A 24,551-nucleotide genomic window follows, 5' to 3' on the forward strand; every position below is an offset into this window, starting at 1 on the left:
TTGCCCCTCGTGTTGGCGGGGTCATCATTGTCTTCTGCTGCCCTCGTCTGTACGGGAGACAAAACACAGCAAACATTGGGGACATTTAAAGTATTCACGGCGATAATGCAGCGTCTTTTCGTGCAGAAAAACTAGTCAAGTCTGCTGTGTGCCACTTGTTCATTGTAGTATTATTGCCTCCATCGCTTCAATAAGCACAGGAGTCTGGTTTCTTTGTGTCCCAGAAACTACATGTCCCATAAACCATTGCGAAACATGAACGCGCCGCACAGGGATAAAATGCCAGTACAACTTTTTCAAACATGTACATTTTTAATGCTATTCTTCTACGCTACCATTTCGTGCACGTTTACACACACATTACAGCGCTAACGTAAATGACAAATAGATATTAATGTTAGCAACGCGTGACGTGACAAACTTAGTCACTTCTCAAGACACTGCACTGCAGCTAGCTTACTTTCTTGCTAGGGACTGCTAGCCCAACGGGGCAGAACAGCTGCTTTTGCTTTAATGCTGAAATGCAGGCGACTACGATGGATTTAGCAGAAGAACCTCCCTCTATGTTATGGGGACTGGATCCAATCTTTTCTGCCTTTGCCAGGCTGTATGTCAGAGACATCCTGCAGATGACAGAGTCCACACAGGTTCCAGGTAATAACACTTACCTAGCTATAGACTCTCAATTTGTTAGTCACTTGCTTTTTGCTTAGTCTTTACTATGGAGCGTTCACATTACAGGTCCTAATATTTTTGCCCAAGAGCTAACTAACTTACCAATGTAGCTGCAAACTGTAATTAATTACTGTAATATTCAACGTTAGCTAGTTAGCTAATGACTTTGTAAGCTCATGAAGAACTTTATCAGATATTTCTCTTTGTTTTCTATCTGACATGACTGTAACTTATATATCCTGTTGTTTTTGTTTCATTTGATTTACCATTTTTAATCAATATTATCACTGTGACTGTGAAGTTTAACTTGGCCCTTAAAGATGTTTATACGTTACATATTTAATAACTAAGCCAGTTTTTGGAAGAAATGACTGATAGCCGATCTTGACAATTATATAAATTGATGTTTTTTAGATTATTGTTTTTGTTCTGTGTATGTCTCACAGGTATTTACTTTTACAACTCACATCCAGTCTACAAAGTTGATGTACTTGGGACAGTAGTTTACAAGAGAGAAAGAGAAGACTTCTTCTGTTATGGAGGTAATCTTACTGAGTTCCTGTGTGGAACAGAATGATTGTGTATTTCAGCAACCACTTGCAAGTGCAGTTTGTGCGTATGTGTGAGTATGTCAGTTATGTATTGATGTAAGTATTTTGGCAATATTCTGATGCACTATGGCAGTGTCAGCTGAACAGTGACAGCTCATGGATAAAGCGCAGTCTCCATTTGTGACAATGCCCCAGTTTTTGTTCACCTTTCACAAACTGACACACACTGTCCTGTTGTATAAAGTACTATAGATAAAAATGGCTTTGATTTATATATCCTATGAGCAAAACAACAGTCTTTGTCTGATTCTGAGTATCTCTTCATCTCTTCACAGTGGATGATGGTACTGGTGTTATAAACTGCCTGTGCTGGAAAAAATACCTGTTAAAAGAGGAGGAGGATCCTGGTAAATGTGAGTTTGCATGTGTTTAATTTCAATGCTAGCATTGTTGTATGTTAAGATCTGTATTGCACCCCAGAAGAAGCAGACACACTGTATACTGAATCACCAAATCACTACAAATTGACTTCCAAAAGAAAAATGATTTGCGCACTGATACCAGATAATATGAGTTCAGAGCAGTATGTAGCAGATGATCATGGGCCATATTATTACATATTAAATAGTCTGTATTAGCTGTATGGCATCCTATTCGCTGAGTTTTTTATGTGATTAACACACATCATTTCTACTGTTAAGTTAGTCTCTTTGTGAACAACCACAGTTATGTTTTCTTCAGTGTTCCTCTCCAAAACACACTGTCCATTGGCTAGCCAGCTAGCAATGTTCTGCCTCCCTGCCTTTTGAAGGCGCATTGCTATGTTTCTTGACACATTATGGCCTTCAACCATTGTAGTTTTGATCTAAAGAACTTGTAATCCTTTTTGCTTTTATGTGATTGGTTTGGCCTTATTTAAAATGAATTGGTGGTTAAGTGGGCATATTGTTTATGTTTGCCCACTAGAACAATAAGGTGTAATCAGTAATAATAGTTTTTCTTGGTACGAAACATTGAGGTTGACTTTTATTTATTGTCTCTGGAATTGACTCTTCCATCCCCACACACGCTTGTATTTAGCTAAAGCTGCACTACTTGGCTACTTGACAACTTTTGGCCACTCAAAGGTAGTGTATGAAGCTGAAAACACAATATCTGACATATTAGCACCTTGTTAAATTGTTATGGGGACCTTATCAGCAAACAGTTGCTTATTACCAGACAGCATTCACAGAGCAACATCGGCATTCATTTGACTGTATTTCTGGCTACCAGACAAATTAAAGTTCAGTATTCACTCTCCTTATAGTTTTGATTTGGTCTCAACCAACTCCTGAGAAAAATATTAGGATATTTTTGCTTTGTATGTTGTATTTGCTAACGGTTCCTTTGTCTATCTGCCGTCTGGTACTGGACATATAGTGGACTGAGGGTTTATCTTAGCTTTTGCACTGAAAATAAGTTGATGGGAGCAGATTTTGCAACAAAATCAAAACAACAAACTAAAAGCGGCTAAACAGCTCTTTCACGTCACACATTGAGTAGTGCAGCTTCAAAATCTTGCATCTTTATGGATTTTTTTGTCTTTTTAATAATTGAACTGTTACTGAAAAGAGATTTAGAAATATATTTAAAGGTGTTGCACAAAGTAATTATTGTACAGTATATTTATTAATTACAACAAACCAAACTGTAATAACCTATATTGATTTGTCATCTCCAGCAGGGGGAAAGCACAGTGATGCAGCTAAAGGAGGCTTCGACCCAGTCGCTGAGCTGAAGAAGCTGAGAGAGGGCCAAAAGAACCGCTCCTGCTTAGAGATTGGAGAGCTGCTCCGAATAAGAGGACTGGTCAAAACGTCGAGGCAACAGAGAGAAATCATGGCCTCCACCTACTGTGAGTGAAGAGGACTGTCCTCAGTCTCCTTGTTTTATCTGCAGACCATCCACTTTTACAGAATTACCAACCAGCTATATTTTTTAAATATTAGATCAACCCAACAAATGTCCAAGAATACCAATGTTTAACTAATGGTTGATAACCAGAGAACTTACAAATGCTCAAACAGGAACATACAGTTCACACAACCAACACACAACCAACACACACTTGAAGTGCCCAGCAAGGAGATTATTTATTGTGGCACTGCAGTCTTGTTTTATGATGGCCTACATGTCTCTTTCTCATACACACACACACACACACACACACACACACACACACACACACACACACACACACACACACACACAACCACATGTAGCACATTTTTTATTTACAAGTACATACCATCTCTATCCTCTGCCCATATATCATGTGCGTATCTGTGTCCGTGTGTGTGTGTGTTCCCAGATAAGGTGAACGACCCAATGATGGCACTCCAGATAGCATGGATGATGGAGGTTCCTCAGCTCTACAGACAGTGCTATGACAAACCGCTTCAGCTGCAACTGAATGCAGATAGGTACAAACATCCATCCTTTAATGTAGATCACAGCACAGTGAGAGCCCTAATCGAGACAATGAAGATTGAGTTCAGTGATTAACCCAAAATGTCTTCCTGAAAACAGCATTTAGTAGTTGTGACACTAAAACTCTTTACTGAAACCAAAGAATAATGGATTCTCTGCGGTTTCCTCTCTGATTGTTACTCATCTCTACAAACTCAGACTATGTGCAGCAACAGGTCTGATTTTGTAAATGTTGCAATGTTGGTACCAGAAAATGTATCATTAAAATCCGTGAATTGCCAAGTGCAATAAAATAAGATTTTATTTATACTCCATTTCATGACAACATTCAAACACTAAAACTGTATGTAAAAAAAAAAAAAAAAAGTAAAGCTATTATTATAACTATTATTATTACTAGTCATTTTTTTTACATCTTTGGGGCAGAACAACAAACTGAACATCATACATCACACTTTGACATACAATATCATGGCCTCATAATGTTGATATGTATAATGTACCAGCAAACAGCAGACACAAAGCAACTGTAGCATAAATGTAACGAATAGGTCCAATATTCACTTTCCTTTTGGTCTCCACCAGCTCCTTATGGAAATACTCACCTCTTTGGCTACAGTACTAAATGCTCCAAAATGTTCAAGAGCTTCAGCATTAATATAAATTGTTCTAAGGCCAATTTCTTTGTTTGTTTTTCAGTGACACTACCATCAGTTCCCTCAGCAAGGCAACCAATATCATCAAGGATTTCTTTAAACAGAAGTCAGTGAGCAGGTTCAGACCCTATGATGTTCAGGACTTGCTGCAGCCTCTCATCTCTAGCCAGCCTCAAACTACATCTGCTGACCAGGTATGGCAGAATAATATCACGGAAACTATTTTTGTTTGAAGATGTGTGGTAGAGGGATGAAGCAAAAATTAAACATCCAAATGTATTTGAAGAGTCCATCTTAGGTGAAGAATGACAGAAGGAATAAATAAATAAAGTCAAGATTTGATTTCTTGCAACAAAGATACGTTTATTCTTTAATTCAGTTGCAGGTATTGGGCATACTGAAAAATTATTGTACTTTTAAAGCAGTTGGCATGGCAACTTGCATATTATGGTAACGGAAACGTTTTTATGTATCTATAACTACAGCAGTAAGCAACAGATTTACACAGTAAGTCTAGAATTAAAGGTGGCTTTTTTTTTCCAGAGTTGCACTTCAGTGCTTTTGTATTTTGCTCCTCTGCTGGTGTTTAGGAGCCAGTGGCAAGTGTGTCTGCCTGCCAGCAGCTACGCCAGCTTCTGAAGGAAACACTGGAACTGTTACAGAACGAGGGTATCATATACCGCAAGGTCAAGTCTCAGGATGAAGTCTATAATGTAAGAAACAGAGACACCTTGAATGAATTCTTCCCACTTCATTCGATTATTATTGTGTAGATTTACCATGGACTTTAATGTGTCTGATGCTGTTGCTCCTCATTAGGTAACTGCACAGGATAAAGATCTACTTATAGCGGTAAAAGACATTATCAGGGAAGACTCAAAGAGAGAGAAGTGTAAGTATACTTGATGTTTGCTCTAAATGAAGTATGAACATTTTGACTAATGCTGACCTACTGTACTTTCAGGTTTGAGTGAGTGGCAATCTTCTCTGTGGCAGTGTGTTGAGTGTAGCAGTAATTACTATTCAGCTGAAACAATCAAAAATGAAAGGCTTTTACCTGCCTGTCAAATATCAAATTACCACAATAATTACACCTACTGTATGTTTCACCTTTACAATTAGAGGCTTAATTTTCACTATAGGGCTAATGCCCTTTTGTCATTCTGCTTCCAAAATGGAATACACACTACACTGTAACGTGTAAATAATAAACCGATTAAAAATCCTAAGTAACATCAGGAAAAAGTAAATTCCATAAATAAGTCGCCATTTAATCTTGGTTTGCATGACCACATACTGTACCTGTGTGTTGACAGCTGTTTCCTCCTGTGCCTGTAGATGCAGAGAAGGGTTGCCACGTCCTGCACATCCTGTCTGCAGTCAAGCAGCGGTACAGCCTTAATGTGAGCAAAGCAGCGCTGGAGCTGGTCCTCAAATCTCTGGAGTGCAACAGTGACATTGTCAGCACCACTGACAACCATTACACGGTGTTTTAACTCAAGTACAGTGAGGTTGGGAACCCTCGATTACTTTACTTAATATTAGTACATGGCTTATTGCTCCAAAATGTGAGTGACAATTATGATTAAGTAAATCATGCGATTTGTATTCTTGTGTTTATCCTGAGCCTTATCCTGGCTCCACATTTGGTGTATTTTATATCACTGCTATTATATTATGTAAGTGTGCTAAGGTTGAATACTAGGTTATTTAACAGACATGTCTAAGAACATGGACATCCGGGAAGTGTTCGGGACCACTGTTGAAAATATTTATGATACTTTAATAACTTTTTTCTAACCACTTATTAAATTGGCAAATTGATATTTTCTCAGTCAGCGGCCATTGCTTTTCTTGACTATTGACACATTGAATGGCAATACAACACAATAGACAGTGTGCTGCATGTTTAACATAAATATAACACCTAATTTATACCATATATGACACATCATGTAACGGCAGATATACAGTAATATAGCAACTTTGTAACAAACTGTGTGTATACAGTGTGTTTATCCTACATACAGTACATTACAATTATACACAATATAGGCTACTGTATACACATGCATGCACGCGCACACACATACATACACACACAACACTGATTTAATCTCACCCTGTCAAAGTAGTGTATTGTGTTTGATTGTACAGCGTTTCAACGCTGGAATATTATGTGGCCCTAGATTTACTGTGTGGTACTTTAGTTAAAAACTTTGATTTGCGAATATGTAACATATAAGCACAAAGCTGAAATAATGAATAATAATAATAAAGGTTTTACAGGGTTTGATAAAGGGAGTCTTTTCACTACAGGGCTTTAATGTCAGGTAAGAAAGGATGACCACCTTTAGGGCGTCAGTTAATATTGCCAGGGCTGGATTAACCCTCCAGTGAGCCCTTAGGGACAGAAAGCGAGCCAAAGGCCTATATTAAACCCCAGTTGTAAGTTGATTAAATGCAAATTTATTTAAGAATATGCACCATGTAAGCATACTCTAGCTACTGACATATTAAAAGTATTGGATTTTTACACAAGGGTCCTTTATAAGACAGAACCTCAATATTAACGTGCACTCCTTTAATACAGCAGGGGGCTTCCAAAAGACACATTTAAAAAAAAAAAAAAAAAGTCAAAATGAATAGAAGCACAATCTGACTTCCCTAGTTACCCTGGATTTTACATTTCCCATAATGCAAGTTGACCCTGATCTGGTAATTACTGAAGCCTTTCAATTCACATGCCTTGGTCGTCTCCAAGCCCAAGTCAAGATAACCTTGATGACATCATCAGGGAGCAGCACTTCACATAATAAGCAAACTAAACTTTTTGTGTAATGTCAAAGGATTTCACTTTCACAACATGATTTACCTGAAAGCCCTTTCCAATATATTTTATCTTTATCAATTCATGAAATTGTCTCACACAGTGAACCTGGAGCTCTAGGGGGCCCTGGGGCAGTTGCCCACCTTGCCCAGCTGGCAATCCAGCCTTGCACATTAACATACGCATATTCAATTACATTACCACAAAGCAGTTAACACAAAGTAAGCCTGGAGCTTTTAGGGCCCCCGGAATCCTGGGGTCCTGGGAAAACTCAGTTGAAATCCCAGTCTTGGGTTCGTGGTTACAGTAAAGATATTAAAATTAAAGTAGCTTTTCAATTGTGAATTAAAAGATGATACTGAGCTGGGTTTAAAGGAAGTTTTACCTTGTCTGATTCAAGTGCTTTAAGGGCCGTGGGTGTAATGTACAGATTGTTAAACACCTTGAGGCAATTTTGTGGTATTGGGTTATATAAATAAACATTGCCTTGACTTGAACTGGTAATAGTGATGCTCTGAACATGGGTTTTACTTTATTCCTATGCTGTTTAATTTTGAGAAGTAAAAAAGACTATCTTCTGAATGGGCTTCTTTAGCATCTTGCTTATGTAGCAGTATGCACATGGGGGCAGTGTTTGGTCGTTAATTGGCTCTTTCATGTAGAGCAGGCCGCTGCTGATTGGTCGCCTGTGAAACATCTGTATCCATAGTTCCAGTTGCTCGTGTCTCCGGCCAGAAAGCAGCTCATGACTCAGAGCTGGAGAGTGTTAACTGACTGATTACAGCTTCATTGTCACGCTGCCTTCCGTTGTACATAACTTGATTAAAAACATTTTGATTTATACCCTACATTTTGTGTCGAGGTACACCACTGTCTTACCGTGCCAGAGATTTGTAACATATTATTTCATATTCTGTGAAGCGGCAAGGAAAAGTTATGGGGCGCCGGAGAAAGACGAATGAATGAGTGAATACATTGACCGAATGAAGATTGGCTACAAACTGCTATATAATTATGTCACACAACAAGACGATTCTTGTCGAGGAAGGCAAAGCCAAGTGTTTTTTTTTTTCTTGAGTGCTTTATTCCAAGTAGCTGTGAGGACGTGCGTGAAGCCCATCCCACTCCGTTCCCTAAATTCACTGCGCCTGCTGTAGCCCAGGAGCTGTTTGGCGCTGGATTTGCCGGCTCCGCTGCGTTCAGGCAAACGCTGTAACCTCCAGGTATGCAAATGCCCCCTTTGTAAGACATCGCGGCAGACACAAAGGAACTCGCTTCACTTTTTTTTCTCTTCCATTTTTAAGGTGACCGCCGTCATTAGCGCTCCGTCCGCCGCTGGCCACCCTGTGCGGCTGAAGGCAACGTAAAACCCGCTCTGTGTCTGGATATTCGGCTGCTTTTATTTCACCGAGAGCGACCAGCGCGGGTTTAAGTGGACTATCGATAAGTTCCTAATCAGATTGATGGCCGTTGCGTCAACGGGGGGGAAGTCGGAGCTGCCAAATTGGCCGCGAGCAAGCTGATCTCTTAATGGACCGCTGAATTGTTAAATGACACAGCGATGAATGTTATTGTTTCCCTCCCGTGATACAAGATAGCTTATCTGGAGCCGCAACAGCTGCCTGCCTGACGCTTTTATGCATAGCCTTTGCAGGGTCAAGATGCAGTTTCGGACTGTGCTGGACGTGAAAGTCGTGGACGTGGAGAAGAGGCGCAATCCGTCTAAACACTACGTGAGTTGCTTGCCTGCCTCATCTTCTATGTCACCTTATTCCCACCTTGTCCCGTGTCAGCGGTGTGTCTCGGCCTGTTCACAGTCACAGCGTGACACCTAAACGCTGCATTAAGTCCACTAAACGTAGCTTAGCTGATATGAAGGCCACTACTGAGCTAAGCTCTGTGTTATGGCCAGATTTACGTTCAGCCATATACCTGGTTATAAATAAATAATAAGCAATTCCAAACTATTAACAGCTCGCAGACAGTTCATCATCATAGGTGAGCTGTCATAACTGTAGGTTGTCAAATAACCAGCCTGGGCACCATCAGCACTGTAATCTAATAATGCAGGTTATTGTTTTTTATTATGGCTTTATTGTGATTATTATGATTTCCCGACATACTATGGTTTTTCAGACACTGATAAACCAACCTTGTCTGAAGTCAGTGCTTTGTTGCTTCCATGTGCTGTTGTAGTAAAGTGATCAAATAATTGAGAACTTAATTAAATTCTCACATAAAGATTGAGTTCATGCAATTCAAGCTAACCTGCTTCCTTTTCATTGTGTTGTAAGGTGGTAGCCAAACTTCCACAGCCAGAGCATTAGAGCATTTCATTTATTTATAAATAAAAATACAGTATATGCTTAACTTCCAGTTTTCACATGCCAACATACAATATAAATCATAGCATAAGATCCAACTAGAATTATTTATTATTATTATTAAATATTAGTGTTCTCTTATAGATATATTAATATATATTTTAATGCCTAAGGTCAAGATCACCCTGTCTGTGAAAGGGGTTGCATCCTGAAACGTGACAGAAAGTAAAAAATACCTAAATGATTTGGTGACCAGGTAATAATCTCATCACAAAGACCATTAGTTGCTGTTCTGGACCTTTTGATCATATCCCACAATCTTCATCAGAGGGTGGCTTTCTCCTGGTTGTTATAGACTTGTAGATGTTCACAATATTGTTTCGGTGCAGTTTGTAGCTGGCATAAAAGTCAAGATTCAAAGTTCATTCCTGACTTTGGAAACAGTTGACAAAATAATCTTGGCACAGGGTCCATTTTGTAGCTGTTCTGGAGCTTTGCAAAAGTGTCAAACTTTATCTGATCTCTGATCCCCTTTATCTCTTTCTTTAATATATCATCGCCTCCTAATATCCACATTTCGGATTAAAGAAACCTCACAACAGGCTCTAGTGATGATTATTACCTTCCTGATCCTTGCCCGTCTGTGGCCTTATTCATCAATACCACACTTGTTATTAATGAGAGTCTGTGTTGGGGCTCTGCACTTCATGGCCCCAGTTCAGGTCCTATTTTGAGCTCATAAACAAGTCGTAATAAATGACCGCCATGAAACGAACACGATCTTGCTCCTATGCAATTACAGTCCGGCAAACCCTTGGGGCTAATGATATGTAGACACAATTAGCACACTTCTTCTCCTTTGAAAGGAGGAATTCACAGGGCTCTCACTGTATGTGCCCCTTTACTATACTTACTTTACAAGACACTGAAAATATGTCATTCATAACAGAAATCTAATAGATTTTCTTTTCCTGAACAAAACTTAGAATTTCATGTACATCACGTCATCCAAAACACTGTACTCCGACATAGCACTGTACTGTACTATGAGTGCATATGTTTTTAACACGGGGTGGCCCCAGTGAAACTGATCCCTAAACTCTGACACTGTTGAAGCATCACTGAGCTATGGGTCCCTATTGACAAACCCAGCCCCCCTTCCTGCCACTCTGTGTGCATTTTGCCTTCAAGTGCTCATCAAGTACAGTGCACACAGCAGACTCCATATGGCAGCTTAATTATAGTTTGCCTGGAGCTCTTGAAACCAACCAGTACCCCCCGTCCTGGAGTACTATACCTGCCCGCAGGTTTGCTGTGTGCCAATTCATTTGTGTTTATGTACTTAAACACAAACTCATTTACGCCCCATGTAAGAATGATATCAACATAATAATAATATTCTTAAAACAAGATGTTGACTTGGCTTCAAGATTAGGTAGTGGTGCAAGAAATGCCCGAGGGCATTGCAGTTGATATTATGCTTTAGTGCAGCATATTCCCAAACAAATGAGTGTATTCAAATTACAACTAGACATACAGCTTGGTATGAGAGCCCCCTGATGGCTTTGCCTTGTGGAAGTTGATGATCCAGTCTTATAGATGACCTTGTATAGTAAGTGTCAAGAAGAAAACCTGTTCAGGTGCTAGCTTTTTTTTTTCAGTAGTGCTTAACTGTTTGGTTAATTAAGCCTATATTTACTCAGGAAGTGTCACTGAGACCAAGGTGCATGATATTTGAGGTCATTATTCCCCAGGTAAGAGTTGATAGGAAGAACTTTTGAAGCTCATGTCTCCTGCACCATGGTGTCGTGGGCCCTGTTCACACCTGGAATTAACATGCATCCTCAGTGAGCTGATCACAAGTGAACAACTCTAACTACGTCAGTTCGAATGTGGCATTAGGATGCATCTCCTGATCAGTGTGTGTTGAGAAAAAATTCAAAGACAGATACTGTGTCTCGAAATATGGACAAATTAGATTAAAAGTCCATGGCTAGAAACCATTTGAGGTAAGAAAGAAAATATATATATTTTTTAATAATTTGGATGCTCTGACACTGTGGATAATAACCTCCAAGCTCACTGTATGTGTCAGTGGCTCATTCCAGATAACCCCCAATGTCCCGTCTTTGCATAATAATTAATGCAACAGTTCAGTATTTTGGAAAACATGTTTATTTGCTTTCTTACAGCGCGTTAGATGAGGAGATTGATACCACTTTCATGTCTATTTGTTAAGTATGAAGATGAAAAAAAAAGCTAATCACTGCTTGCCTGTAGTTTCCTATTTAACACACAGACATGACGCTGGTATCAACTTTCTCATCTCACTCCTATGTTGTTCTTGTCATGCTGTTTTCGTCAATGTGGAGGACCACGATATGGAAATAAGCCTTTAGGTGTTTTTATCCTTGATGATAGTGACTGCTTTAATCTGTATATTTAAATAATCAAACAAGTAAATTAATTAATTCAGTCAAATGTGGTCTTGATTTAAAAAAAAAAAAAAAAGAAGTGAATAAACATGCTTCCCAGACGTCACCATATCCCTTTAAGATTTGCACATTGAGATAAATATTTGTGCTTAGCAGGCTATAATGATAAAACAAGCTATCAGGCAGGATTCTGTAGAGACTGTTAATTAATGGTCGTCTGTTGCTGATATGTATACTGATATAGGTTTTAATGCAACATAGGCTTATTGCTGCCACAGAGTAGTGTAGTAATAGGAGCTTTTCCAAATCAGTCCAGCTCTATATGGTAGACTTGTTGAGCAGTAGCCAGGCTGCTATATGTACAGTTAAAGTCTACAGAAGTGAGCTGAGCTGAGCTGCGCTATGTTTTGGACTCTTCTGTCTCAGTGGGCCAGGCTGTGGCCTAGTTTCCCTAGCTACCCCGTCTCATGAGACAAGGCGAGCCACTGTGAGAAGGAAAAAGAGGGAAAGAGGGAGGGAGAGAGGGAAGGGAGGAGAGAAAATGAGAGAAAGACACAATCTGTGGCACCCATTGTATCTCATTTGTAATGTTTGTGAAACCAGCTGGAAATGCTTACCCTGTGGGGGGGTGGGGGGGGGGTGGGGGGGTGGGGAGGGGGTGTGGGGTGAAGCTTGGGGCTTTGTCAAAGGGAAGTGCTTGTCGGACCGTAGGGAAAGCTGGACCGCTGAGTTGCAAACATGCATCATACACACACGCATTCTTCCCCCCTGTGATCGGTTTGTGTTTGCAGGAGGAGGTGATAACAGAGAAAGCAAGGTTGGGCATGGCCATGTTTACTTTAAGATTCCGTTTCCCCCTACAAGTCCCAGTCCCATAACATTTCATTTTCTAGAGACTCCTGTGCGGTGCAAAGACCCAGACTGGAGGACGGTGTTGTTATTTGGCACCATAAAACATCTCTTCAGAGAGCTGTTCCCCACTCAAATATTTATTGGCCTATCAAACACGGAGTGATATCTCGGTGAAAAGGCTCCCTGTTTTCCAGATTCTCACGCCTAACTGAGAAGACGCATGCTAGGTGGGAGCCGGGGGGGGGCAAGTGAACAAGACGAAGGTGAGACGGGGCATTCGCTGACGTCTGTTAATGAAGTCGATGTGCTTGATGCTAAGTTTGCCGAGCCCTGACTCTGACACGAGAGGCGGATGTTGCTGTTCTCACACTGCATGGGAGCTCACACACATGCTGGCGGTTGTTTTCATATGTTCACTACCAGATGTTGCTTGTGATTTTGGGATGTTTTACTTGTCTCTTGCCGAAGTCTTAAATGCAACAGCTCCGGTCCAGTAGCAAGACGTCACCTGTCTCCTCTTCTGTCCCTGTTCAGGGTAAAAGCACATGTTGCGGTGCTCAATCATGGCCTCCAGCGCCCTGGTGTTCTCCTGAACAGCCTGACTTCTGATTACATCACCCAGAAATGGTGATGCTCTGTTGGGAGACAGAGCATGTGTGGGCAACATGTGTGGCCTTGATTGTGCTGGCTTTGGTTTTGTTTTAACGGGAAAATGGCGTTCCTATCATCGCTGTACGTGTTGCTGTTCCACATAGTGTGGTCTCATGTAGGTTTTTGTGTAAGAGGAAGAAAGATTGAGAAGCAGAGGAGGAAGAGGAGAGAAATGGAAGGGGGAGAAAGAGATGGGGTTGCCTTGCTCGCAGCTCTTTTTTATGAGATTACTAGATAGTCAGGGAAATTGGCTAAAAAGTTATTAGAATCAGACTGGCTTGATTTGTGTGACAAGATATTCTTTTTCTGCCAAAGCACCCAAGCATGATTTATTATGAATATTTGATTTGGTTAATATTATATCCACCAAAATAATGAAATAGTTAATAACAAAATCATAATATAACTTGAAGTGATACTCCAGTGACGTAGTATTGCTGTTCCATAATAAAAATAGCTTCCGACATGGTAAACATCCACGTGCTTCATACTCCACACCCTGATTTTGTAACTAGTGTTTAAGCTCAAACCAAGATAACCCTGATTACATCACTATGTAATCATCAGGGGTTATTTTCTCAGACTTGGCAAAGATCCTCCAGAGCCAAAAAAGACATTATGCAACTTTTTTTCACGAGCTCCTTTATGTGTTAAATTAGTGGGGGTACCCCTTTAATTAATTAAATAAATCAATATCAGTCAAAGTCATTGTCATTTGCACAACAGATCCTTTCAGACGGTTACAGATTACTTCATGCGTACTCTTTATGACTGAAAGCTGCTTTAAGAAATATTTATCATCGACGATTGAACGATTGAAGTCGCTCGTAGAGACAAAGCCACAACTCTGCTCTGCTCTATCGTGTTAAATGTCTTTTAGCTTGTTTTGTTTTTTTTTACGGCCCCTAACTTTTATTGTTGTGCTGCCCACTCTCACCTCTCTCATCACTGTCATTTTCAGCAGCAGCAACAAGCTCTGATGAACCCACTGCTCAGCACCAAGCAGCACACAGACAAAGTTAGCGGGTAGCTAGTGAACACAGTCAAACACTTAGCAGCTAAAAAGCCAGACATTTCCCTCAGGAGGTGGTGGAGACCAAAAACAGAGCCAGATGGAGAGTGGATATTGCTAGGTAGACAGAAACATGAGTCCAAATGAATGCTAATGTTGTTTCATCACTGCTGGGTGTGTAAATAACCAACCGTATCTAGCAAATTCCTAATGCCACCTTGATATGGTGAAGTGAGGCGAGGCAAAGATTTGCATTGAAAGAATGTGGTCTCAGCTGTGTGAAAACCTTGAAAGGGAAACTGTCTAAACGCCTCATCATTTTAAAGCTCAGCATTCAGAGACATGAAAGAGACTTGCATCTTGACTTGCAACTTGTTTATGAAGACTTGCGATGTAGATGTCACATTGCCCTCGAGGACGTGAGACTTCACCTGACACCGCTGTTGACAGCCTTGACACTTGAATCGGACTTGCTTGAATGACTTCACACTTGTGACCACTATTTCTGTGTCCATGCAGTTTATCTTTGTGTGGCACAGGATATTATGTAATATTGCTTGGGAACAGCTTTGGCTGCTTTGGAGGTCTGTTAGTTCTCTCTTTTTGCTTTGAAATTCACATATCAAAGCGCTTAAAGCCATTTAAGCACTAGACTTACTATACTAGATTTACACTAAACTTGCAAAATGCAGCTAACTGGAATCCACCCTATGAAAACCCACGTTTGAAGCGGCGTTCGTCGTAGTTAAAGTTGTTTACATGAGTACGTGACCTTGTCTGCCTTTTTATCTTTGCTTTGATTTGAGACTTTAAGATTGTCCTTTTGTATTTTACAATTCGAAAACGATATCAAAGAGGCATCAAAAGTGCATAGGATGTGCCTGCTGAATAGACACTTTTCCTCACTTCCTGTGCCCAGCACAAAGGCACAGAAGGCGTCGTTGGTCAGTTTCAGAGTGGAAGTGACCACAGTTAAAGAAAGCTGAGGCGTCGGCCCAGTGTGTGGTTATTAAAGGGCAACGCTTTGGCAGTTGGTACAAAAACATCTGTCTTCAGGGGGTTTGAATGATCCCCTTTCAAAGCTTATGAATGGACTAGTCCTACAGTTTATTTCCCTCTTGTGACATGTTTGTTGGCTTGTCGAGTCATAGCTCAGAAGAATTTGTCAAGCTCTATTGTCATTTGTTAACCTCTCTGGCCAAACTGAAAGAATAACTGACCGTATTAGACAAGTGCGTATATTTAGGCCCGCTGTGGTTCCATGTGGAAAGACTTTACTCCCGTGCATAAAATCATTTTTCCAACTCGACTTTTTGTAGTCGGATCATTTGCGCTTTCATGGTCTTAAAGTATGATGTGTGTCTGTTTTATGTGTTACTTTAAATATAGTAGTTTAGGCGGGGTTCGCTGCATTTAGTGGCTAGGCCCACATTCTCTGCCTCACAAGCACTCTGCTCTTTTGCTTTCTTCACTTGAAAACTGTGCGACTGGGTCCTGGCTTTCCTCTGAAACTGTAAGTTATTTTCACTATTCATATACTATCGACACTATCTCCTCTGGTCATGGAATTATGTTAATGTTCATCTTATTGGGTGAAATTATTCAGCAGAGGGGGGAAAATAAAGGGAGCTGTAAACTTGACATGAATATTCATAGCCATTTCAGACGAACATGATGAAATAATCAGAGGTCCAATTTGTTCCGTCATAAGAATTCATGTTTCTGCCTTTGCTTCTGAGCACGAATAAAACTTTTGTTTCAAGTCCCTTCAAGTCCCGCTTCCTCAGTGGGAATAGAAGAAGTACGAGGTCTTTTCTTGCTATTTGGGACATTGGAGTCCCCAAAGCCTTCACTTTTTTTCCCCATCATTTGTGTTTTCCATGTTTATGAGTCAATTTTTAGACTCCTTTGAAAAGAAAAGTTGACATGTTAGAAATGTAGTATTGACACGCGCCTGCTGTGCAATCTGATGACAAGCACAGCTAATGTATGATCGATGAAAAGACACTTTGTCTTTGTTTTTTCATTGTATTACAGAATATCTTTTTGATAGATATTGTTCATTAAAGGAATTGCTTTTATTCAGCTTCAGCTGTGCTTATGCACCAACGCAGTAGTACATCTGATCAGACTTAGTCATCTTAGGCCCTTTACAGTCATCTACACAGTCAGTTATGGTTCAGCCTCCTCATTGTTTCCTAATCCCTCGATACCCACTTTAGTTCTGAACACCTTCCTGTTTCCAAATGGAGGCATGGTTATTAACAGCTGGGTGTGAGAAATCAAGAGATCATGCAGATCTCCACGTGAAGCAGAGAAGCTTTTATGTGGCCTCCTCACCCAAATTTCAGACTTCATTTTGGAATTGCAGCAATGCGTTATTGGTCCAGACATGCCTGCTGTGCGTCTTGCAGCATTTCACAAGACAATGTTTGACTACTTGTCTTGATCTCTGTGGTGCAAAAAATGCCCCACAAGAACATGCAAGTTGATTTGGAGACCTGTTAATGTTGTTGTTATCATTGAAAATATCTCAGTTTGTCTCTGTCGCTGCTGTGAAATGGCTCATTTTCCATTCCAACTTATCATATGGAATTATATAATGGGCAGACAGATTATTTCCTAACTGACATTTTAGTGAGTCATTATTTTTGTTCCACAGAATGCTTGATTGAGGGCATTTTGGCTGCACTGAGCACTCATGACTGGATGTACTCGAGCTCTGAGTCAAACCATTCTGGCTTATTTTAGTTGTTGCATGAGTGTAGAAAAAACAGCCACCATGTAATCTACAAAATAAAATAATAAGATTTCATTACTGGCAAATCAGAAGATGTTCACTGCTAGATTTATCTTGAGAGGCAGCAGCCTAGGCTGCTATAATTTACTGTCTCTGTTGAGTGAATAATCTATTTTGGGGACTGGGAGGGCGTTAGGTTTAAGCTTGATATTTTGGGCATTGGCTGTGTTTTCCACTGTGGTTTCCATCACATACCCATCTGCTTCTGGGGTTTGGATCTTTTCACTGAGTCCACATCTTCCAGCCTGGCTCCTGCTCCTATCTTATACCTCAGCTCAGCATGGATTTGCTTCTGGGTAAAATTAAGTGGTCCAGAGGCATGATGGGAGGACGATAGTGTGGCATTCTGTTGAGGTCAGAGGAGTTTATAGAGCGCACACATGCACGCACGCACACACACATGCACACACACACACACACACACACACACACACACACACACACACACACACACACACACACACGTACACACACACACACAGAGCCACATAGTAGAAATGGAATAAATTCCTCACATAGGTGTGTACCAGTATACAGTATACATACACTCTAGAGCTCAACAGTTAACTTGACCAGGTCAATATATAATATAATGGTTGATATTAATTTGTTGCGGATGTATCTCTTTGGTTTCATACTGTATGTATACGTATTAAGAAACTGCAGTACAGAAATACCAAGGATATATTCGAGAGCAGCCATGCTAGTGGCCTTGCGAGGCTGTACTCAAGCACAGCAGTGCTTTCAGCATACTAATGTACTCACAATGAAATTGCTAACATGCTAGTATTCAGCAGGTATAGTGTTTACCTTGCTCACCATGTTAGTTTAGTATGTTAGCATGCTAACATTTGTCAAGGTTCCTCCCCTACATGTTTAAGACTTTGTAAAAAATACTCTGCTATGATTAATATTTTGTTTAATGTTGTTTTCACACATAAAAAGTGGGTTGGGGGGAACATCTACTCTTAGTTCCTCATTGAGAAATTCTGGATCAGGCCTCACCCACTACTGCTGCTTGTACTGGGCTGACAGGTGAAGGAGCAGTGTGTATCAAGATGGTTAGAGGAGGAAACATCAGAGGGACTCAACCACATGTTTGAGCCTCAGTCAGACCCAGACTCAGGAGTTTGTTGAGGAGTTTAATCTGAACAAAATTGGCAGCTAGAAGACGTATCAGATCAGTAAGCGTAGTTATTTGTTTGTGTTGTTTGTTAGCTTGTTATGCTGTGCTAATGAAAAGTCTCACCTTTCTGCACTGGACCCCCCCCCCGCTGCCGCAGTTCCAGGGTCATGGCGTTGACTGCTTATTTCGCTCATGATATGTCCTGTATTATATGAAAAAACATCATATGGATGTTAACAAGATTTTTATCAGAGGGGGTCTTTAATTAGCTCTAAATACAAGAATAACTGAGGCTGATGGGAATGTGATTAGCAGGTATTTGGTCATAAAATTTCAACCAAAGTATGTATTCCAGTGAAATCAAGTCTAACCATTCAGCTTTAAAAGCGAGCGTCCTCACCTCACATGGTGCTTCAATGAACTCACTTTTCCATGTGTACCCTTTTATTTATTTATTTATTTTATGTAGGCTTCTCTCTCTTCTCTTTAAGAGATGCTTTTTTTTAATGAGCGGTGAAAAGAGCTCGTTGCCATGCTCACGAGTCCTTGTTGTGCTGCAGAAGTCACAAAGACAATTGGGAGCTGTGGCTGTGTAAGCTGGTCTATGACTTTTCTGATTTTGTAACTTGGCAGTGCCCCAGGGCGCACATTTTCAGAGCAGTAGATGCCAAAGCTAATCGCTGCGGTGACACCCTACCGTGCAAAGAACAAGTTTGCCAATGTAGTGTGACAGTCACGACTTCTGGATGCCAGTAGATGTGTTTGCATGAGAGTGAACATACTGTGGTGGCTCCTTGCCAGCAGCGGCTGAGCTCCTTCCAGCAGCAACAAGGCCTTTTAACCCTCGGCTTTGTTGTGGAACCTCTTTTGTTTCAGTCCGCTGCCCCTCTTACGTCAACGTCAGGGTCTTTCACTCGACCTCATTCATCCCCATCCCGGCTCTGCTCTGGAGGCTCTTGGCAGGTACGGAGGGTTGGATTGAGAGTGAAAGGTCAGACAGAAAGACGGAGTCTGCTAGGATAAGGAGCGGGAATGGCTTGCCGCGGAAACACATTGCCTTTTATTTCATTTGAATGCTATACGTGAGGCAGAGTCAATCATTTCTGTGTTCATGGTGGCTTGATGCTAAGTGGATTCCTATGTGCGCTGTGTCTGGGCCACTTAGCTGGAATGCCTTGGCCGGGTGACAGCATCTTGTTTTATTGCAAATCACTTGATAATGGCAGTTGTAGCTGTACATTTAGTACACACCAGATGTATACAGCTTTGAAGTGCTCAGTGGGAACAAAATATACGGAAACACTATGAATGCAATTTGTATAGGCTGTTTTGATCTGGCAACATCAGTGGAAAAATCTTCTATGTCAGTATTGATAGTTTTTCTTCTACATATAATTTCATAATGATCTAAGCAACGAGGGAACACCAGTCCAGAGCAAAACCTATATAAACACAGGTAATTTAACCTATAGAATCTAATGCAAAAAATCTATTCTTTTGTTAAGCTCATAATGTTCAGTATTTGTTGACGCTCATCCAAGTTCATTCAACCCTGGCAATTTGAGTCAGTACTCAGAAAGACAAGAGCATTGCTTGTTTGTTCAAATGTTTGAACTCTTGAATCTGTTACAACTATTACAACTACTGAGCCCATTACTGATGTGATGTCAGGCATGACAACTGATCGGGCCAAGTTGGCCGGGTCTGTTCCAGCCTTAGTCATTTGATGTTTGCAGATAAAATCACATAGTGTGTGATGTTTTTTCTAAACATTTGATGTGAGTGACTGACATTGGCTACCGATCAGAGACACTAACCCAAGGAACTTAACCATAGCAAATTAAAAAAACATTCATATGAATACATTTTGTTGTAACAGTCATTTTGCATTTTGGCATTTTGGAAGGCACTGACAAACAATGGTGTCCTGCCAATAACAATGGAGGCGCCATATCAGACAACACTTACATAGATTGTTTTGAAAGGCAATGACAAACTATTTTGACGTGCACGACTTGTTATAGTTCATGTTGATGGATGGATCATATTATACTGAGAGGGATTTCTCATATTTTGTTCACCCCCATTTATATGTACAATCCATGAGGGCGGCAGAATATTAGAGGAGTATAAGCTCTAAAACGTTGTGGTGGATTGCATTTCATTCTAGAGGTGTGCCCACTAAACTGGCAACTCGGTCTAATTCCCCTTCAAAAGCGCGTGGCCTGATGTTACGCAACAACTCATCCACTTGAATAATTCCACATCCAGAGCCCTTTTCTGAATATCTCTGTATCAGCAGTTGAGAGATCCCACCTGCTCTTAACGTGTCTGATGAAAATTTCCTGGCCTCTGGATCTGTTACCTTGGTTATCTCTGCTTCATTAGATTAGAGATGATGGCGGCATCACTTACCTCCTGGCGGCATCACTTACCTCCTCTTGACGGATAAATGGACTCTATCTCAATCTTATCAGGCCTTGTCAGGGCTGCAGCATTGCCTCAGCCAAGGGTAAAGGCCAGCAGGTCAGTGTGCTGACAAAAGAAGGATGATGTCACCATCTCCCCTGAACTATCAACGTTTGACAGATTTATGAGTGTGTGTCATTGAACGTTCATGTTATGGGGGGTTGGGGGGGGGTTGTTTTGGGCCGTGTGTGCATGTTGCCATGGAGTTTCTTCGTACGACAACCACATGTGTACGCCATCACAATCCATTAATTGACATATTGTTTCGACGAGTTGTGAAAAGATTAGTAGAGTAATTGATTAGTCCATCATTGATGATGTAATCGATTGCCATTTATGAAGCAGCGTCTCAAATGTGAGATTCTACTTGAATGAGCTGATTAAAACGAATGACAAAACGATGATAAGTTGCAGCTCGAGTTTTAACTTTGCCTTTTTTATCTTCACAGGTGTATCTCATCAATGTCACCTACTCTGACAACACCTCCCACATCATCTATAGAAGATACAGCAAATTCTTTGACCTACAGGTAATCTTCCATCACTGCGTTTCTACTGAAATCCCTAACTCCATAGCCGCTGATGTATTTTAAACATGTCCACCCTTGCACAACTTGCAGCATTGTTTTGTATAGATTAATGTGTAAGTCTCGCAACTGTTTATTGCCACTGCGCCTCTGCCCATGTTCTCCACACCTCGTCGCCTCTATGAATCAGTGTGTGTGTTAGTAATTGGTCAGGGAGCAGGGGAGACGCGGCTTGTATCCCTTCGCCTCGCAGAGTCGCAGCAATGCACTGCGTCTCTCTTCTCTTTATCTCCACCCCACTTCTTTCTTTCCTCTTTCTTCCTCTCTCTCATCTCATCTCTGCCTTGCCCTCAAAACGTCAGGGAGCTGACAGGCCTTTTTATAGTACAAGCAAAAAAATCACATGGAAGCCAATTTAATGTACCATGCTTAACAGTGGGTCACAGATAGATTGGCTCAATAAGGGGTCGACTGATATGTTTTTCTCAGGGTTCATACTGATACTGATTATTAGAAATAAATGAGACTGATAACCGATTTGGAACTGATAAACATTTGAGGGAAAAATTAAAATGTATAACTAATAACATAAACTCCAACACATAACTCCAACACAAAACTCCTCCACGTCAGTCACAGTTGGAAATAAACTTTTCATGACCACTGTCTTTTAACTGATGTACATGTGGAAACTGCATGCTTGATTCTCACCACAGTAGCTTGGGACTTTCTTGAGACTTGACGCTTAAGACTTGAGACCTGCTTGTGACTTTCTATTATTTTGTCTATCCCATTTATATCAATGAAGGTAGGCTAAATGACAAAAAACACCTCTCTGTGTAATGAAGCACAGCTCACCAGCATCACACTCTGCGTCCTCCAAAATCATCATACAGTTGAATCAACACCTCTCTACAACACTTTTAATAAAAACAGAACATTATAACCTTCATGAAGGAGGATTTATTGCAGGACTGTATTAGACTGCATTAGTTTTAGCTAGATGTACCTAATAGTAAACTGCCAACTGAGTGTATATTAGTAATGATCAGTTGTATGCACAGGCTGCAAAGAGCCCGATAGGTAGCTTTCAGTGCAGTTCTCACCTGGGCACGGTGTATGCATTGAAATACCCATTCATATATGCATGGTAGCCTAAAGATGTTCTTTAATTAAATAGCTTTATAATATATTACTATTATCACCATATAACAGTTTTTATCCCTCCCCTTTCCCCTTTGAAAAATGTAACGCAGTGCCATTTATTAGTTAGTTACACTTTTATCTGACTTACCTGCTGTTTTCATAAACAAAAAAAACTTAACCGTATTGTTTTATTTCTGGCTGCCAGTGTTTCTGTGTCACTGGTAGCATTTTTTTGCTGCTCTATCTCAACCCAGTTAATGTTGCTAATTTCTTCATTACAGCAGCTAATAACCCGCTGAACATTTAAGCTTATACCAGTTCTGCTCAAGCACTCAGAGCTCTTTGCTCCTTTTTAGCGACGTTCTCGCTAATTCCACAGTCGTTCGCACACTATTCAGAGCCGCTAGTTACTCCTGGTGTACTGGATTAACAAATGAACTTTTTCGTAAGACTGTGGTGGTTTTTGCAACTTTATTGTAGAGAATATGTGATGTGCATTGCAACTCCAACGGTGTCTGCTGCCTTACCTTTGACACACAGCTCACCGGAACCTGCTCCAGTCTGCAAACTCGTTCCGCTGTGCCCGTCTCTGGTAGTCAGCGTTGATAGGCTATTACTCACAATGTGTAACCAAAATGCTGAATATCAGATCTGATAATTGGCCAGGCTGATAATCAGTCGACCCCTACTCTAGAGCTGGCTACTCTGATTGGTAGGTTCTTTAAATATAGTTTCATATGGGGTAAGTCTTTTTTTCTGTTTTCTTGACTTGGCCCTGATGCTTTACTCTCATGTTTAAAGTGTCAAGTTCTCTCTTCGGGACTTTATTTATTTTGGAACGGCGCGGGACCTGCAGTGAAAACCCTTCTGTGTCTCTCAGATTGACTGTTCCATACTGAGAGAATGTTTGTGTGGATGCATTTATGCCCCTCGCACCCTCAGCCCGACTGCAAGCTGATACCATATGTATGTTGCCCCTGAGGTCTTAAGGTCACTAGTAAATATGAAAGAGCTGTAGTGAAAAACTTACAGGGGGCACTTCTCAATAGCCCCAGTGTGCTAGTCCTGCAGGAAATGATGTTTCAATCAGTAGAGGAAAGGTCCTTTCTGAAAGGTTCTATTGATAACCACTGAAGGCAGTATGAGGTGGAAAGTAGATCCCCCCCCTCCGCAACTGATTACTCCCAGTGTGGGATAAGAGACAGAGGTACAATAATAAACATGGAGAAGCAGGTGAAGTACGGCTGAATGTGCCTCCATTCTGGAAAAGTCAGGAGGCGCAGGTGTGCGGTGCCTCCTCCATCTGATATTCAGCCCCTCACCATCCATGGTTCATGGATGTCTTGGCACAAAATCACTCCCAGTCAGCAGCGGCAAGATTGATTTTGTTAGCTTTGTCAGATGGTGCAGGGAAAAGGTCAACCAGCTCGGTCTGCGCTTTTATTGAGTTGTCAAAGAAAGTGGCTCTCACATGACCAAAGTCTGGCAGAGTTTGGCCAGGTTGCTCTTAAAATGAGCTCTATTGTGGAAATCCCTCGCTCCACATTTCTGGGATTTACCAAATGTCCCTTTTAAAGCCCGCTGCAATATATCACCATAAACACTTCACTGCTCTCGTCTTAGTATGCCTGGTTCTTTGATGTTTCCATTTGCACTGTGACACTCATGAATAAAAACTACCACTGGCAATACTGACAGACCAGCTTTCTAATACTCACTAATCCTCTATCTCTGCTGGTATATGGACTGAAAGTAAAGTTCTCTCTGCCAGCCTTTGATCTTGTTACATGCCTTTGATGGTCCTGTTTGATCCCATTGTTTTCAGAGCAACCTGGAGCCTCTCCTGTCCAAACATTTATCTGGTGCAGAGACCCTGCTGCTCTCAGCAGTCCTGCTCTACCCTAGGGGAGAGAAACATGCATGGCCGCTCTCTCTAACTGTTGGAGAGCGCTTTAACCAAAACTTCGGCAAAGACCGCTGAGGACTATTTCCTAGTAATAACCAGAGCAGGCTGTCTTTCTGGAA

The 24,551-nt window shown here is 40.9% G+C and overlaps 2 protein-coding genes across 2 annotated transcripts in view; both read left to right on the forward strand.

Annotated features, from left to right (window-relative positions):
- Positions 1-181: 181 nt before the first annotated feature.
- Positions 182-6,980, forward strand: stn1 (STN1, CST complex subunit). Its single transcript, XM_022739899.1, has 9 exons — positions 182-654; positions 1,122-1,217; positions 1,562-1,639; positions 2,950-3,123; positions 3,580-3,691; positions 4,398-4,548; positions 4,945-5,067; positions 5,174-5,246; positions 5,693-6,980. The coding sequence occupies exons 1-9, from the start codon at positions 522-524 to the stop codon at positions 5,848-5,850; spliced, it is 1,098 nt and encodes a 365-aa protein (XP_022595620.1). The 5' UTR covers positions 182-521; the 3' UTR covers positions 5,851-6,980.
- A 1,865-nt stretch (positions 6,981-8,845) lies between these two features.
- The window catches only part of LOC111217917 (SH3 and PX domain-containing protein 2A-like), a 116,335-nt gene continuing 100,629 nt past the window's right edge, over positions 8,846-24,551 (forward strand). The window contains exons 1-2 of the mRNA XM_022739948.1: positions 8,846-8,917; positions 21,303-21,383. Of these exons, the coding sequence (XP_022595669.1) occupies positions 8,846-8,917; positions 21,303-21,383 (153 nt within the window). The remainder of the gene's footprint in view (positions 8,918-21,302; positions 21,384-24,551) is intronic.

The sequence above is a fragment of the Seriola dumerili genome, unplaced genomic scaffold (genome assembly GCF_002260705.1).
Source record: "Seriola dumerili isolate Sdu_G_001 unplaced genomic scaffold, Sdu_1.0 BDQW01000050.1, whole genome shotgun sequence".
NCBI lineage: Eukaryota > Metazoa > Chordata > Actinopteri > Carangiformes > Carangidae > Seriola > Seriola dumerili.